At 37.8% G+C, this 18,455-nt stretch overlaps 1 protein-coding gene across 5 annotated transcripts in view; it reads right to left on the reverse strand.

Moving 5' to 3' along the window:
* Positions 1–8,044: 8,044 nt before the first annotated feature.
* The window catches only part of Zmat1 (zinc finger matrin-type 1), a 55,494-nt gene continuing 45,083 nt past the window's right edge, over positions 8,045–18,455 (reverse strand). For all 5 annotated transcript variants that reach the window (XM_040744408.1, XM_040744407.1, XM_005072482.4 and 2 more), the window contains 2 exons: positions 13,594–13,693; positions 8,045–10,627 (listed from right to left, as the gene is read on the reverse strand). In XM_040744408.1, coding sequence (XP_040600342.1) covers positions 9,307–10,627; positions 13,594–13,693 — 1,421 coding nt within the window. In that variant the 3' untranslated portion in view covers positions 8,045–9,306. The remainder of the gene's footprint in view (positions 10,628–13,593; positions 13,694–18,455) is intronic.

Raw genomic sequence — 18,455 nt, forward strand, 5'->3', positions numbered from 1 at the left:
AGGACCAGTAATTCTACTGCAAGTCTGTGGCTTCTAGATAGGACAAGGAACCTGCACTCACTAAATCTCAACAATGTGTCCGGCTGCTTAAATAAGACCTGAACAATGACAACAGCAGTTGAGACATAAACATGGATGGGGGAAATCTCACAGGGCCTGATTTTAGATGAATAGCTATAGGCAACAAATGACTGTGGAGAAATGGTAAATTAGAGGGATAAGCCCTATACATGGTTACCCAGTACCAAGTGGTCAGCCCTAAAACCATATACACACAAACACAGTTGTATTTATATATTTATGTACATATATTTAACAACAATAATTAAGGTAAAAGAGTCCACTAGTTTGAGAGGGAGCAGGGGGGCAGGGAGACCCTGGGTAGGGCTAGAGAGAGGAGAGTAAGGCAAGTAAATGATGTTATTATATGTTAATAAAATTTGACAAACAATATTGATTTACTCAATTCATTAGTATGGGATTTCTTTATGTCATTTTCTACTTTTTTATCATGATTTTAAAAACTATTTTCATTATAAAGCTATTTCACTCCCTTGATTAAATTGATCCCACGTTTATTGATTTTGTGTGTTATGGCTGCTAGAAATGGGATTACCTTTTCATTTTTAGATAATTTGATACTGGTATAAAGCAATGCTGCTAATTTTTATATGTTGATTTTGTAAGTCACAGGATTTTTCAGTTCTAAGAGTCTTTGGAATTCTCAACATATGAGATCATGCTTTCTGCAAACAGATAATTTCACTTATTCTTTTCCAATTTGGATTCCCTTTATTTCTTGTGCCTGATTGCTCTGTTTAAGGCTTCTGGTAATTGGGGCTGGAAAGATGGTTCAGTGGCTTATAGCAGGTTTCAATTCCCAGTACCCACATGGCAGCTTACAAATGACCTGTAATTCCAGTCCCAGGAAACCTGGCACTCACCTCAGACTTCCACTGTCAACAGGAATACATGTGGTACCTACATACACAGGCAGTCAGAACACCCGTACACATAAAAAAACTAACTTTAAGAAGAGACTTCCAGTAATATGCGGAATGAAACTAATGAATGTGAACATATTCATCTTGTTTCAGGTTTTAGATGGAAAGCTGTCATCTTTTCTGTATTCAGTTACGTCCTAGTTGATTTTATCGCTTGGCATGGTCTACAGGCTTCTGAGAGGAAAGCCTCAACTGAGCAACTGCTCAGATTACATTGATGTGTGGGAATGTCTGTTGGGGTGGTTTGCCTTGATTGTAAAGTGTTGTAGGGGCACCCAGATTACTGTGAGCGCCACTATCTCTGGGAAGGTGGTCCTGGGCTATACAAGAAAGTTAGCTAAGCCAGAGCCTGACCAAGCACCATTCCTTCATTTTTTCCTCAGGTTTTAGCCTTGACTTCTCTGAATGATAGACTGTGACTTCAAGGTATAAGCTAAATAAAACATTTGGTATGAGTATTTTATCTCCCAACCAAGTACTAATCTAATCAATGGCTAAAATCAAAAACACCAATGGCAGTTTAAGCTGGAGAGGATGTGGAGAAAGGGGAACACTCATCCACTGCTGCTGGGAGTGCTGACTTGTACAGCCACTTTGGAAATCAGTGTGGAGATTCCTCAGGAAAATGGGAATAAACCTACCATAAGACCCAGAAATTCTACTCTTAGGCATATATCCAAAAGATATACATTCATACAACAAGGACACCTGTTCCACTGTATTCATAGCAGCATTATTTGTAATAGCCAGAACCTGGAAGCAACCTACATGCCCCACAACTGAAGAGTGGATAGAGGTACATTTACACAATGGAGTACTACTCAGCAGAAAAAAAATGGGATCTTGAAATTTGCAGGCAAATGGATGGCACTAGAAGAAACCATCCTGAGTGAGGTAACCCAGTCACAAAGAGACAAACATGGTATGTACTCACTCATATATGGATTTTAGATATGGATCAGGGGAGTGCCAGCCTACAATCCCAGGGCCAGTGAGTCTGGGAAACAGGGAGGTTCCCAAGAGAGATGCATGATACTCCAGAGAAGTGGAATAAGGCACGATCTCCTGAGCAGATTGGGAATATCGGGGGAGGGGAGAGGGAACCAGGAAAAAGAGAGGGGGGTAAGAGGAGGGGAGAAGAAGGCATGGGGGAGCAGGAAGGCTGGTAAGAATAGAGGAGAACAGGATGAGAGATACCATAATAGTTGGAGTCATTATAGGCTTGAGGAGAGAGCTGACACTTGTGAGATCTCCAGAGATCTACAAGGATAACACCAACTGGCAAACTAAGCAATAGCAGAGAGACTACATTAATAGTCCCTCCCTGATGATAAGGTTGATGACTACCTTCTATGCTATCCTAGAACCTTCATCCAGTGACTGTTGGAAGCAGAGACCCACAGTTAAACACTGAACTGAACTCCTGGAACCCAGTGACAGAGATGGAGGAGTGATGAACAAAGGCATCAAGACCATGCTGGTGAAACCTACAAAGACAGCTGCCCAGACAAGGGGGAGCTCTTGAACCCCAGAATGATGACTGAGAGGCCAGCAGGGGACTGATTCAGACTCCATGAATGTAGTGTCAGTGAGGAGGCCTCAGAAATCTCTGGGGCCATGGGTAGTAGATCAGTGTTTATCACGGCATACGAATGAACTTTGGGAGCCCATTCCACATGGAGGGATGTTCTCTCAGCCTGGATACATGGGGAAGGGCCTAGGTCCGCCCTGGATGAAATGACAGTCTCTGGAGATCCCCAAAGAAGGGCCTCACCCTCCCTGGGGAATGATGTGGGGACTGGGTGGGGTTTCTGGGGGAGGGCTGGTGGAGGGACATGGGAGGAGGGGTTGGAGAGGGAACTGGGATTGACAAGTGAAGCATGCATGCATGTTTCAAAGGCATCATTTATTTTAATAAAAATTAAAAATAAAATAAAATAAATAATTTCTAAACATAAAGAAGAGTATTTTATCACAGCAAGAGTAAGGAATCTAGAAAGAGTACAGATGTTATTTATTTGCCTGGTTTATATACATATAGGCTTTATTTTTATATTGACATATGTTCCTTTTACACCTAATTTGTTCAGGGTTTTTATAATGAAGAGCTGTTACTCTGTGCATTTACTGATGTGATCATATAGGTTTTGTCCTTCATTCTAATTGGTGTGGGGTAGTATGTTTATTGATTTGCACGTGTTGTTTTACTGGGTAATAATGGATAATTTCTTAATGTACTGCTTGATTTAGTTTGCTAGTACTCACGGTTGGCAGGTTAGCTCAGTTAGAGAGTGGTGCTGATAGTTTGGTAGTACTCATATCTGTATTTATCCAAGATACTGGTTTGTGATTTTCTTTGTTAATTATGTCCCTGTCTAGCTTCATAAAATGATTCTGGAAAAATCCTAACTTTAGTTTTTAGAATAATTTAATAGGAATTCATTTTCTTAGTTCTTTATTTGGTACACTTCATCATTAAGATTATCTGGTCTTTGACTTTCTTTTGTGGAAGATATTTCACTACCGAATCAATACTATCGCTTATAATTTGGTTTTTCTGGTATTCTACTTCTTCATTATTTAGATTGTAAAAGTATAGGTTTCTAGGGATTCTTCCACTTCTTCTAGATTGTAATATAGTTGCAGAAGAATATATGGTTGTTCATAACATTCTCTAACAGTTCTTTGCATTTCTGTGATACCAATTGTATTTCTGTGTTATTGAGCATCTTTGCTCTGACAGAAAGATGGCATAGCCACCTTAAAAGAGAAAGAAATTATTTGGGCTTACAGGTTTTTTTTCGAGACAGGGTTTCTCTGTGTAGCTTTGGAGACTGTCCTGGAACTCGCTCTGTAGCCCAAGCTGGCCTCAAACTCACAGAGGTCTGCCTGCTTCTGCCTCCCAAGTGCTGGGATTAAAGGCATATGCCACCAATGCCCAGTTTGGGCTTACAGTTTAAGAGTCTTCAGTCTATAATCAACATGCTTCATTGCTTTGGTGCACAAGCTCAAGCAGAACATCATGACTGAGCGTATGTACTCAAACAAAGCTGTTCAGCTCATGGCAACACAAAACTACTAATGTTATGGGAGCCAGGAAACAGATAAAGCAAGCGAATAGTACTGCAATGAGCTATGTTGTTTCAGATTTCTATCTGTTGTCTATTTATCTTGTAATTTTGAGCTGTGGGTATGCCTGTGAGGGTGGCTTGCAGATATTTTGTACTATTCAGTTAGATTATTTTATATTTGCTCTGATGTTTATCATTAATTTTCTGTTTGGTTGCTCTTCTTTTCCTAGTTCCTTGATGTTTAGCAATATGATACATTTTCTTAAAGATTCTTATTTCTTTCATTTCATTTACTTTTTGAGATTGTAACATAATTACGTCATTTCCCCTTCCCTTTCTTCCCTCAAACCGTCCCATATACCTCTCTTTACTCTCTTTCAAATTCATTAATTTCTGTTGCATGCTTATATATATATATATATATGGGTATACATCTATATTATTTTTATATTTATTTAACTGTAATTATATATAAAGGTATAATTACATATAATATGCATATATTATTTTATATATTACTAAATATTAACCTGCTCTGTCTGTATAATGTTACTTGTATGTTTTCAAGGCTGACCATTTGCTATCGGATAACCAAATGGTGTGTTCTTCCTTGGGAAAGAGCATTTCTCCTGTTCTCAGCACTCCTTAGTTGCCTGCAGTTCTTTGTGTAGGGTTAAGGTTTCATCCCCATCCACTTTAGCATGTCTCTTATATTATGTTCATTCAGGTTATAATTGTTCTGGTCTTTTGATGAAGGCATTCATTACTGTAAATGTCCCTATTATTCTTGGTTTTGCTGCACTCCATAGGTTTTGTCAGATACCATTTCTATAATTTGTTTTTGATTTCATATTATTTTTCTGGATGTATTGGTTCAGCAAAACCAAGTTGTTACTATATGAAATTACTGAAAAATATTTCATGTTTAGTAGACAAGAATGTGTATTCAGAATATTTTATGAATGCCCATTTGGTCTAACATTCAATTCAACTCTGATAGTTGGGTGGCTGGGTAATCTTCTATCTGCTTCAAATAGGATATTGAAGTACTCTACTAATCTAGTATCCTCTACCTCCCACTTAAGGAGTTTTAATGTTTTTATTTTAATAAGTATATATATAAAACTTTTGCTGAATTGATTCATTTAATCATTATGGCAGTGATTGCTTTATGGCAGAGCACTTGCTGGGCATGAATGAGGCCCTTGGTACAATTCTAGGTACTGTAGAAATTAAGGAAAAAAGAAATTCCTTGTTATAGGACTTTCCTTGTTTACTCTTTTACTTTTGAACTCAATTTCTGAGAGTGTATGTCATGTTTGATTCATTTTGGCTTTCATTTTGCTGGAGTATTTTATTCTATCCCTCTACTCTCAGTGTATCAGTGTTATTACAGGCAAAGTGATTTTTGTATAAGAAATGTTTTCTGATTATAAATACTCAATGATCCTGCCATATAGTCCATTTTGTTTTTATAGGAAAATATAGACTGGTTATATTTACTGAATGGTATAATTCCTATTTATGAAGACTGGAAGAGTCTTGCACGTTTGGCATCTGTTAAGGGCCCAAACTCCATTTCCAAGATGGTGTTGAATGTTGCATCCTCCACCAGGATGAACACTCCTTCCATGGCCAAAGTGGCAAAAAGTGATGTAACTTCCACACACTCCCTTTTTTTTTATACTGGCATTAATATAACTGTGCAGACAGGCCTGTCATGGACTAAACACATTCCACTAGGTTCCCATCTCCCAACACTATTGTTTTATGGATTAATTTTTAAGCACATGGATTTCTAGGGGATAAAACCATGGTAAGATCTGACTAATACTATAGCCCTCTTTTACTTGTTGATATCATCCAGGTCTGACCTTATCTGACTACACCTCCCATTCTCTTATCCATTGTCACAAATGCCTCATGTGAGATGGCCCTCTTTGGATGTATACTCTCATTCCAGATTACCCCTTCCTTGTGCAGCCTATCCCAGAAGCCTCAATACTTCTTATAATCTGTTAACAGATCACCTGACCTTGAATCTGAGGTACCACCAAATCTCTTCCTAGTCCTTTACTTCCCTTAGAACAGCAGCACTCAACTTTACTAATGCTGCAACCATTTAATACAGTTCCTCAGGTTGTGGTGATCCCCAACCATAACATTATTTTCGTTGCGACTTCTAACTAATTTTGTTGTTACTGTCATGAGTCCCACAAGAACACCCAGCTACACAATCAAAATGTATATGTAGAGGACCTAGCTCAGACACTTACAGGCTCTGTGATTGTTGCTTTAGTTTCTGTGATCCCTCATGAGTCCTGCTTAGTTGATTCTGTGGCCTGTGTTCTAGTGGTATCTTCAACCCCTCTGGCTCTGCAATCCTCCTGCCACCTCTTCTTTAGGGTTCCCCTGCTCCGCTTAGTGTTTGGCTGTAGGTCTCTGCATCTGCTCCCATCAGTTGCTGGATGATGTTTCTCTGACAACTGGGTTAGGCACTGATCAATTAGTATAGCAGAATATCATTAGTAATCATTTTTTTCTCCAATCATATCTGCTTCTATCCCACGTGTCTGGGCTTCCCGGCTTCTGGTTCCTGGCCATCAAGGCAGTCACAGGCATGAGCTCTCTCTTAAGGCATGGACCTCAAGTTGGGCTGGACATTGGTTGGTCACTCCCACAAGTTCTGCACAGCCATTACCCCAACACATCTTGGGTTGGAACACATTGTAGGCTGAAAGTTTGTGGCTCGTTTGGTGTCCAAGTCCCACTGCTGGAAGCCTTGCCTGGTTATAGAAAATGACTAATTCAGGCTCTGTATCCTTCATTATTAGGAGTCCTTGCTAGGGTCTTCCTCATAGAATTCTGGGAGTTTCTACTGCACTAGGTTTCTACATCACCCCCCAAATGCCCCCCAACTTCAGCCGCCTCTCCCAGTACTCTCTCCACCCCTACCCGATCCCTCCTGTTCTCATCTGGCTCGTCCCCAGTTTACTTGCAAGTTATGCTATAGTTTTGAATGTCTCCAACATATTTGACACTAAATGGATATCCAAAAAAGAATCTACCAATTCTCAAAATATTATCAATCCAATTGATTTCTAACATTTTCTGTGAACACTGTGTGTGTGTGTGTGTGTGTGTGTGTGTGTGTTCAAAAGATATTTTGCCAGCATTGTGGCTGGAAATTCAGCCTACTTTCTCTTCCTGTTTTACTATTTTCATAAGTATAACAAATGTTTCTTTAAAGACAGTGTTAATACATTGAGTTATATTTATATTATACTAAATGTCTCATGGAAGAGAAATTGACTTTATGAAAATATAGCATTCTTTGGAATAATTCACTCATCTAAGAATAAACCAAATCATCATCATGTTCTAGCATCTACTTGTCATTAATTCAAATATGAGGAAAAATATAAAATCACGTGCCCAAATGCAGATATATCACCATCATAATTGGCATGATTTTGATGGGATTAGCATATATAGGGCCTATTATATTTTATATTTTCCATCTCTGAACTGCATATTGGATTCTGGCGGCATTTTTGCAAAATCATATAGCAACCTGATGGCACAACTAAGATCATAATACTGGAATTTGGAAATCTTAGGCTTTTACACTTCCTAGTATAGCATAATAATGCTCAAGTTCTTCATCAAGTACTGATCATAAAACAGTGCACTAGCAGAAAAAATTAAAATCAAACTATTTAAAGTTAACAACCCCCATAGTCATTAACCACTTATAACATTTTTCTTCTTCACTTTCAAGTTGGAGGTCTTTTTCTAACTTAAAGTTGAACTCAAACCTGAATGTTAACTTCTACTGAGCAATCTGTAGCATAAGTGAAATTACAGTTTTACTGTTTGGTCTTCCTAGAAATTAGTTGCAAACTCCATTTCTTGTTCCTCACATGGGCAGGACAATCATCTTTTGAAAGAAATGATCAGAAAGAAGTATTTAGAAATTAAAACACTTTAATATAAACATTTTTTCAGAATATAGACCGATTTCTATCAGCCCTTTGGAGAACATTTTAAAAGTATATATCATCTAATTTATTATACACTAATTTTCCACTTTCAGAACTAGAAAATACAAAAATACACTGCAAATTAGATTTAACAAAAAAGGTCTAAGTTGCTTCATTCATTTTCATTGGAGAAAACAGAAACATTAACACACAACAGTAGTAAAATACCACCAATACTAACACAAATTCTAAAAGGAATAGATTCTGTGAAGTCTGGTCTCCCACAGGTCTGACCATTCTTCCAAAATCAAACAAGACTGGGGAAATTCAGGGTGGTATGGCTGTAGACTGCTGTGTAATTCACCGTTAAGTACATTATTTCCATGAGCAAACAATTCACTTTCATTGCAACTTGATGGACAAAGTAGAAACACCTCTACTTAAGAAAACCATATTATATATAAGCAATAGAATACATTTTCTTTCTTAAAAAATCAGAGAAATTAACTTTAAAAAGCATATTGAATATTTTTACCTCATGTGGCTTTTGTTAGCAATAACTTTACACATGTACAAATACACAAATAACACAAATATCATGAAACCAAAAGTTTTCAACCTTTCTTTATCCTTAAGGGAACAAAACTGAAAATTAGAAAGCACTTAATCTTCTGAATTTTCTTCAGTAGGTTTCTTCTTCTCCCATCCTTCTTAGTATTATGTTCTTGTTTCTTGAAGGCTAGGTTTAGACTTTGTGGTTCTTCTTTTAATTACATTTTGAAAGCAGGAAGTGACAGAAAGAGTGAGGGAGGAAAGCAGATGAGAGAGGAGAGCAGAGCAGAGGACACACACACATACAGAGAGAGAGAGAGAGAGAGAGAGAGAGAGAGAGAGAGAGAGAGAGAGAGAGAGAGACTCTTCATAACTGACACTGGTTTTTTATCAATTCTCCTCCTTTGAAGTGCTTGATTTTTATCTAAATTTCCTCAGAATATTTCCCACTGATTTTCTCAACTCACTCTTCTGTAAGTAAAATTAAAAGTTCAAAATCCTTGAGTAGGTTTACCTCAAAACATTTCCTTAAAGACTGGATTTAGATGTCTTGTGTTTTTCATGTTCGATTTCTATTTTTGCAAACAAAAAAATCCCCGAAGGTTTTGCCTACGTTTCCTTGACTTCACCAGTTATTCCCATCTTTATCTAAATCAGCATTATTTTCTTTTTGCCATTCCTGGGTATCCTACAAGTTCAGAACCCAAGAATAGACTCATCCCAAAGGATTTCCTCTTCTGTTCTTTCTTCAACAGATTTCTTTTTCTCCTTCTTGTGCTTACGTTCCTCCTTCTCCGATGCTGCTTCATGTTTCCTTTTCTTTTTTCGATGCTTGATTTTCTCAGAGCTGACTCCAGCTTTATCTTCCTCTCCTTTAGTTTGCTCAGTGCTCTTGTCTTGGTCTAAATCTTTATCCTGACAGCTCCTTTTCCTTTTATGCTTGGGTTGTTCCTTCTCTGACCTTTCTTTCCCTTCCTCCAGGTGTCGCCTTCTCTTCTGATGTCGTTTTTTATGACTTGTTTCATGGGCACTGGCATTGTCATAGGAGGGCTGCTGCTTGTAAATGTCATACTCTACACTGTGTGAGCCAGGGCTACTTTCTTGCTGACTAAGGCTCAGGGGAACAGATTTTTCTGAAAAACAATCTCTCGTGAACTGATAGTAGCTGTCAGAGTCTAGGCTCTGCTGGCTCTCATATGCTGGTAAATGAGGTAACTTGTTTTCTACAGCATGGGAACTGTTGTGTGGATCTGTGTAAGTCTGGAAAGTCTCACACGGGAATCTTTGCTCAAACATTCTATGCTTGGATCGTCTGTCAACCATTTCTCTGTAATTATGGGTTTCAATAGCACTATCAATTCTTCTAAAAGAAGTCTTTGGCTTCAGTTCTCTAGATTCCTGCACCTTGTTGTAATCATCAAACTCAGTTTGGAAATCATCACTTCTCTTCTTTGAATGAGGTGGTAACCAGTGAGGTAACTGGCCTTCCACTGGCGAACCATTGTATTGTCGCTGGTAGGTCTGTGGACACTCAGATGAAAATCTTTCCTCACACATCCTTGGTCTGTGTCCAGGATCAAACCTTTCTCTGTATTTCTGATCTCTACACCTATAGTTTTCTGTTATCCGTCTAAAACTAATATTGGGATCGAGCCCTCTGGCCTTCTGCCCTTTGATGTAATCTTCAAGCTCGTCCTGGAAAGAGTCATATGTTTTTGACTGTGCTGGTAAACAATGAGGTAACTGGTCTTCTACCGCTCGAGAATTATTGTATGGTCCTGGTTGTGTCCAGAAATTTTCAAGTGGAAGTTTTTGTTCAAGCATTTTATGTCTGGGTCTGGAATCAACCATATCTCTGTATCCATGGACTTCCAAGTAATTGTCCTCCATCTTCCTGAAATGAGCCCTGGGCTCTAGTTCTCTAGGTTTCTTCACTTTGATGTAATCTGCACATTCACCTTGGTAAGACTCTTGCATCTTCTTTGAATTCTTCGCTTGACTGATAACATGAGATTCTCTACAAAGAAAATAATACAAAGTTTTGATTACTCTGAATACTTTCTTTGCTCTAAAATATTAGTTTAAACAAAATCTACAGAGGTTGAAATAAAAATTTAAAACTATAAAAATGAATTTTGATGTCCAAAAGATATAGCATGGGTAGTCAGATATCTCTCCAGAATTTCACAAGTTTTATGCAAAAACATTTCTTGGAAGATAGTAGAGTGGAGACATTGACACTTTCATTTTCTTCATGATATTGAAATAAAATCACAGAGGAAGAGCTGCAGGGAGAGGGAATGCCATGGAGAGATCCCAGAGTGCAGCAATAGACAACAACAAAGTGAACTACAGGAATATTGAATGTTCAAACCGCAAGAGATTTAAACGGTGAACCATAATACCAAGTGCACAGCAATAAACTATGGATGGGGAAGAGGACCCTCAGTGGGGCTCTTGGAAACTCTTGGTGAGTTACAAATTATAAAAACTAGCACCTTGTAAACGTACAGTCTAACACCTTTCCCAGGGTGGGGAGGGCAGAGTAAATGAGTACCTGCCTGCTGGATGTCATCTCAAGCCTGTATCCTTGCTGCATTGGGCCCACCCAACCCTCTGATACTTCTCTGAAGTGAAATTGACAGATATACTTCCAATGCCCTGAACAGAAGGGCCATGTTGACAATAGAGCTGGAGCAGCTGAGGCAGTAGCCTGTGGTAGCTTGGAAACCAGACACCAAGAAGAGAGTTGGCTTGAGGGTAAGCTGGCAGAAGCACCTGTTCCTGATCTGAAGTTCCCTTCTATGACCCTGGGCAACACTCGACACTTCTCTAATGCTTGGATGTGCAGACAGAGATTGATGACATTGATTTAAAACAGCCAGCGGATTTACGACCTTTTCAATAAAAGCAGGGCTGCTTTAAAAATCCAAAAAAACACAATCTAAGAGAGGAGGCCTATAATCTATTAGTAAGCTGACTTCAAAGAAGTCTCCTGTATGTCTCAGTTTAACTCATTGCTGCTGAAATGAAGAACCATCTTAAAAGTTGCCCTGTTGTCCAGCCTTACTTCTGGATGTATAAATCCACCCATTTGACTATCTCCAAAATCCTAACTATCTCTCTGATTCACTGAATATACATTATCTAGACTAAAAAGAGACTTAAAACTGCACCATTAATCAAATGGACTAAGCATACAATATTTGATTCAACAGCTGTAGAATACACATTCTTCTCAACAGCTTCTGGAATCCCATAGTCAGGGAAACATTAGAGAGAAGAGAAAAGATGCTCCCTAAATGGATTTGGAACTTGCTTTCTAAGCGGGAATACATTCCTACTGTTGTAAACTGGCTCCAAAACCCATAACTGAATAGGTCTTAGACCCTGGGAATGGATAGTAAGATGGTTGTTTAGCTAAATTGACAGCATCAAACCATCCTCTACATGTCTATGTTTACATACACACACAAAGGCCAGCCTCTGCCTTGAACAGAGAGTACTCTCCTTTTCAGGTAAATGCAGAGACCCATGGCTGCATAAGATGCTGAGAATAAAGGCTTGGCCCTAAACTAGACATTTACATCACCCACTTAATATTGAAGGAATACTGGGGAAGATGGATCAGAAAGAATATTATGTTCTAATGAATGGGGAGAAGAGCTAAAATTGTATCTTAAACACAACACAGAAGTGACAAGTATGAACTTACAGCAGCTGTGTATACTGCCACCAGGTCCACAGAAGTTGGGCCCTCCTAATAGTCAGCTATGAAGAGGAAAAGGATTCATGAGGTCCTACTGCATACTATTTATCTACTGTCAACCAACAGATTCTTGGATAGGGGCAAGCATAGTATCCAGATGTCTACACAATGGTGATTCTACAAGGTTCTGATGGGTAGTTTGGAACTCAAGATCAGGCAGACAGCCCTCAGTAGACTTGATGGAACACTAAAAAGAATCAAAGCTAGTACACAGTGGGAAAAGATAGTGAAGGTGGCTAGTAGGGTGTGTGTGTGTGTGTGTGTGTGTGTGTGTGTGTGTGTGTGTGTGTGTATGGGAAGAACAGGAGAGGTAGGGAAGAGCAAAAAGAATACATAGTGTACATGTACAAAATTGTGAAAGAACAAAACTTATTTATTAAAGAAAAAAAGAAAACACAAGACAACAAATGTTGATGAGAATGCAGAGAAAAATGAATATGAATTCTGGTGGGAATGACAATTACTGTAGCTACTAATGAAATCTGTATGGAGGTTCTTCAAAAACTAAACATATAACTGCTATCAGATCCAACTATCTACCCAAAAGAATCCTATGTCACTTACAAGAGAGATGCCTACCCATCAATATCATGCACAATAGCCAAGTTATACAATAGTTTTGGTGACCACCAGCAGATAAACAAAGGATATATTGTGATGTGCAAAGAAATACTGTGTAATTACAAAGAAAAATAAAAATAGTATTGTTTACTGAAAAAATAGGCTAGACATGGAGATCATGATTAAGTGATTTCTCCTCATCTTAAAACCATGCATTAATACTGACTAAAAATGGACCTGTATTCTGTATTCTAGGTATAACAGCCTGACCTTTGTTCTTAACCGTTATACCTCACTAAAAAGATGATGATTAGATCACTGAATCCTTGGAACAAAGAAAACCTTTTGAGATGCCGTGAATTTGCATGGCTAGCCTGAAAAACAATGATTTTTAGCATGTCTACAAAGACAAATAATTTTGTTTATTTAGGAGGGGACACCAATTTGCCAGACAGATCTGCCAATTCATTACTGTGATTAGAAAATACCCTTTGGCACTAGTATGTAATATGTTACAAATATTGCCTACCACTTATAGGTTCAGGTAATAGGAAAATGAATATTTAGACAGTTTGTAAAATATACTGAAGAGTCTTTGACTAGAAGCTTTGGTCTTGGGTAACATGAGAATGTTTTTGACAAAAACCACTTACTTAATTTGATGTTCGCTTCCTTGCATGTGGGACCGGAACATATGTAAAGACGTAAAGGTGATACTGCAGATATGGCATACATAGGTTCTCATTCTATATGCTATAAAAATGATAGAAGAGTTTAAGAAGATCAATAGGTAAACGCTTAGTCATATGTCAATGACGGATGATAATTTATTAGAGACCCTCTACTTGAAATTTCCCAAGAAAGATGGGTCCCAAGACATAAAATTACTTGCTGATAGTCACAGAAACAAAGAGTCAAGTTAGTATCTCTTAGCCCATGTTTGTAAATTTAACACCCAGAATTCTTAATATTATACACTTTATCTATAGTCTTCATTTATTTTCTAAGAATATACTGCATGCTTGCTTGCTGTTGCTACATATACTGTACACCAGGGACCTCAAACTTATTATAGCTAACAAACTTCTTCTTCTTCTTCTTCTTCATTGTTATTCTACATTCTTTTTGTTCACTATTAGTTATTTTCCTATACAACTAAGCCCTGAAACACTCAAAAACTTTAGTTAAAATAGTAGCTAAATTTTACTCTCTTATCTGAAATCACTGTAGTTCACTAGTTACCAAAAATAATTCCCACAAATTAAAAAAAGAGAATCAGTGAGCCCCATGCAAAGGATGAAAGGTGAAAGTAAAATTCTGAAATGATAGTTGGCATTTAAAATGAGTAAATACAAAATAAAACAACAAAACCATAAAACCAAAACAATAACCTTCCCAAAAACAAGCAAAAAGAAAAAAATCCAAAAACCAAAACTTTAAAAAAAGTTGTATAACAGATAACTTTTCTGCTTTCCAAGTAGAATTTGCTGAAGGAAATAACCTTATTTTCTAAATTGTACCATCCTTCCAATTTCTTCTTGGTCAGAAGATGAACAACAGTTACGAAACAAGTATAAAATCAGCACTATTCTAGAGATGAGGCAATAAATTGGTACCGCATAAATTTTAAGGACAAGCAGAATCACCTTGTAAATAAAACAACAGCTTAATCACTTAAAAGGAAGATAAGTTAATCATATTCAAGTGTATTGACCTTTGATGAGCAAAAATTATTTACAGAAACCAGAGACTACTCGCAGGGTAAAACAAAAATGGTATTGAATAACATGTTCAGCAATCAAAAGGTTACATTAAATTTTGAATGAATGTTTTGATAATACTCAGGACATCCTTTAGACAGAACAGTCTTTCAAATAATGGTGTTATGGAAATTGATTATCTATCTAAAAATGTAGGTAGACTTCTGTCTCTCACCAGTTACATTGATTAACTCAAAATGGACTAAAGACTTAAATATAAGATTGGCATGGGGCAAACATGTATATTCAGGCCATACATTTCAAAGAGAGTGGGGAGGACTATATAGAAGAGATCTGAGGGAAGAAAGGAAAGGGATAAATGCTATACTTGAAATACAGTTTCAAAACTAAACAGCAAAAGGACTCACAGCTATGAAATTACTAGAAGAAAACACAGGTAAAATGCTCCACGATACTGTACTATATGAGGAATTTTGAAAAAGGCATTTAGAGACAATTAACTGAACGCTATGGATTCCCTACAAAATGAACTACTCAACCAGAAATTGTGGGTCTTCATAGCAATCTTTCCAGGAAATTATTGCTATCTTTATTTTATAGATGTGAAAACCAAACCAGTAACCAGAAATGGCCTTGATCAACAGTGTGTGTGTGTGTATACATACATACATACGTACATACATATATACATACATACATACAGAGAGCACCTAAGTGATGCAGGATAAACAAGATTCCTGGGTTTCTCTAAATTTGTGGCTTTCAAGGCTGGTTATACATTAGAGCCATGTGGAAAATGTTTATGTTACCTTATCCCTTGGCTTTTCCATACACTGATGGTCATCATTTTCTTCTAGGGTCAGCGTCACATGAGATCAATGAAATCAGAATCTCCAGGCGGTAGAAAAGAACTTTCCTTCATGAGAGTTCTTTCTTACTATGCAGTCACTGTTGAAGTTCTACCTAGATTCCTGAGTTTAGTGATCTTCTTTGTGATTATAAAGTCTCTTGAATGTTTGTATATTTCTTTAGTATTTATAAAGGTTACTGAACCATTTTCTGTTGAGCTCCTCCTGTGTTTCTCCACAAATTTCATCAGTATAAAGGCTCTAATCATGGAAATGCAGGTGCTTAGAAGGGTTGCTGGTCACATGTGAAAGGTCTAGAGGCAGTTCCAGAACTGTTGTGATTACTTTTATCTTAACTCTTAGACTTTCTACCAAGAAAATCTAGTTGACGCTACTACCGCTTTCTAGAATATGGGTAACTCAGACATAGTAAGTAAAAATATATAAAGTCTTTTTGTATAAACAGGAAGTCTATTTACTGGCCCGGTTATCAGAATTATTAGCCCAACATTTAAAATTATTTTAAACTTCATTTTGTGTGTGCACATATATGATGTGTGTATGTAAGCTGTGCAAACATGTGCCATGCTGTGCATGTGGGGGCCAGAAGGCAACTTGGGGGAGGGGTTAATTCTCTACTTTAACCATGTGGTTCCAGGAATTGAACTCAGGTTGTTAGGCTTAGCACCAAGCAAGTCTGCCTGATGATCCATTTTGAAAGACCTCTGGCCTAATCTTATAACCTATCTCTACTGTTTCTTTTGTTTGTTTGGTTTTTCGAGACAGGGTTTCTCTGTATTGTTTTGGAGGCTGTCCATGGAACTCGCTTTGTAGACCAGGTTGGCATCGAACTCACAGAGATCTGCCTGCCTCTGCCTCCCGAGTGCAAGGATTAAAGGCGTGTGCCACCACCACTGGCTTTATCTCTACTGTTTCTTACACTCTCAACTCTCTTATCTCAGAGGTTGTTCCTTGGGCCCATTTAGCTCTGCTATACTCACACCTGCTACAGTCGTTTCTAGGTTCACCTGGAAACTTTTTTTGCACCTTTAAAAAAATCTTATTTTAATTTGTAATTACCATACACAAAGGAGTTTAAAATGCAGAAGACAGCCATATACTGATGGTTCCAATAGTGTTAACATGTGAAGTGACGGTAATGGAAATGTAAGCAAAGAGGAATAGTTAGAAGATTTGATGATACTTGCTAATAGAAAGCATACAGGGAAGTAGCAGTTAATTAGATATTCAAGGATAGGTATCAAATAGCAGTGATACTGGCAAAGACAAAAGTTTTGCAATTTAAGTTGGATTTAGAAATTATTAGTTTAGTTTCAGATATGCGGTGTTACAAGTTAAGCTGAGGCATCTAAGTGCAATAGTGGAGCCAGAATTAGCAAAATAACTAAAACAAGCCCAGCCTTTAAAAAACTACATAACACTTTACTTCTGTATTAGTCTGTAGCCAACCCTGAGCTTTAAGTGCTGAGTTAGATTAGGGACTTAAGCAAACAGTGATAATGATGATGACGAAGAAAAAAGATCAAATGTGGAGAGACACGCACATAATAGCAGGTGAACAGAGGCAAAGTTAGAAAGGAGAAAATGAAAATAGTGGAATAATTAAAGTAGCATATGGTGTTAAGCAGCATTTAGAAAAATTTATGTATAGAGGTATTTTGCCTGTACGTATGTCTATCATGTATATGCAGTGCCCATGGGGGCCAGAAGAGAGTGTTGGATCCCCCAGAAATGGAGTTACAGATGGTCATGAGCTACACTATAGATACTAGGGTTTGAACTCAGATCCTCTACAAGAGTAGCCAGAGCTGTTAGCTTCTGAGCTATCTACATCCCCATAATTGCCTTAAAAAATACTAGCTCACTTGGAACATGGAATTCTGTAGTAAGTATTCTCTGAAATTCTCATTAGCTAATTTAACTTCTCTAGATATGCTTTTGTGCTGTTGTTGATGGTTTTCTTTTTGTTGTTGTTTGAGAAAAGGGTTCACTATGTAGCCCTTGCTGTCCTGAAACTCACTATGTATCCCAGTCTGGCCTTAATCCTCCATCCTCTCCCTCCTGAGTACTGATACAGGCATGTACTACCATGTCCAGCAGCACTAGCTATTTTCATAATGCTCAAATGTTTATGCTTGGGAGTCAGGCATTATGACAGGGCACATCTATTCTTTGTGCACTAGCTTAGAGAAAAATGCTTTCGATTAGTATACTAAATTTTGCTGATGCTACTTCATGGTTAGATAAGAACTTCACCAAAATTCTTTTTGCTGCTTAAGATATTTGTCATTTTGACACAAGCTAGGGTCATCTGGGTTGAGGGAACCTCACTTGAGAAAACTGATCAGATTGAACTGCGGGCAGGCATGTGGGGCACTTTTCTTGAATATGACTTATGTAGAATGGCCCAGCCCACCCCTGGGCAAGCGGTGCTATTTGTATAATAAAGTAGACTGAGCCAGTCATGGTGGCAAGCCAGTAATCAATATTCCTCACAGTGTCTGCTTCAGTTATTGTCTCCAGGTTCCTGCCTTGAATTCCCTTGATGGTTGACTATAAATGGGAAGCTAAAATAAACCCTTTCTTTCCAAAGTTGTTTTTGATCATGGTGTTTTATCACAGAAAGCAAGCTAAGACATTCTTCTTCCCTCATTCTAATAACCTTGACATGTCAGAGTACTAAAATGCTATCTCCCACAGCAGCAACATGAGTCCAAACACTTCTCATTCAGACTCAGTTCAAATATACACAGAAGCCACACATTTCAGATACCCTCCATTCACCAGCAGGAAAATTACCCAACAATTGGCAATTCATCATTCCTTCAAACATCTGTTTTTAAAGTAGACTGCCACTTCTACTTTTATGCTTACTTAAATCAACATTCTTTAAAATACTGGGTCAAACTATATGTCCCTACAAAA

The sequence above is a fragment of the Mesocricetus auratus genome, unplaced genomic scaffold (genome assembly GCF_017639785.1).
Source record: "Mesocricetus auratus isolate SY011 unplaced genomic scaffold, BCM_Maur_2.0 Super-Scaffold_100003, whole genome shotgun sequence".
Lineage (NCBI taxonomy): Eukaryota > Metazoa > Chordata > Mammalia > Rodentia > Cricetidae > Mesocricetus > Mesocricetus auratus.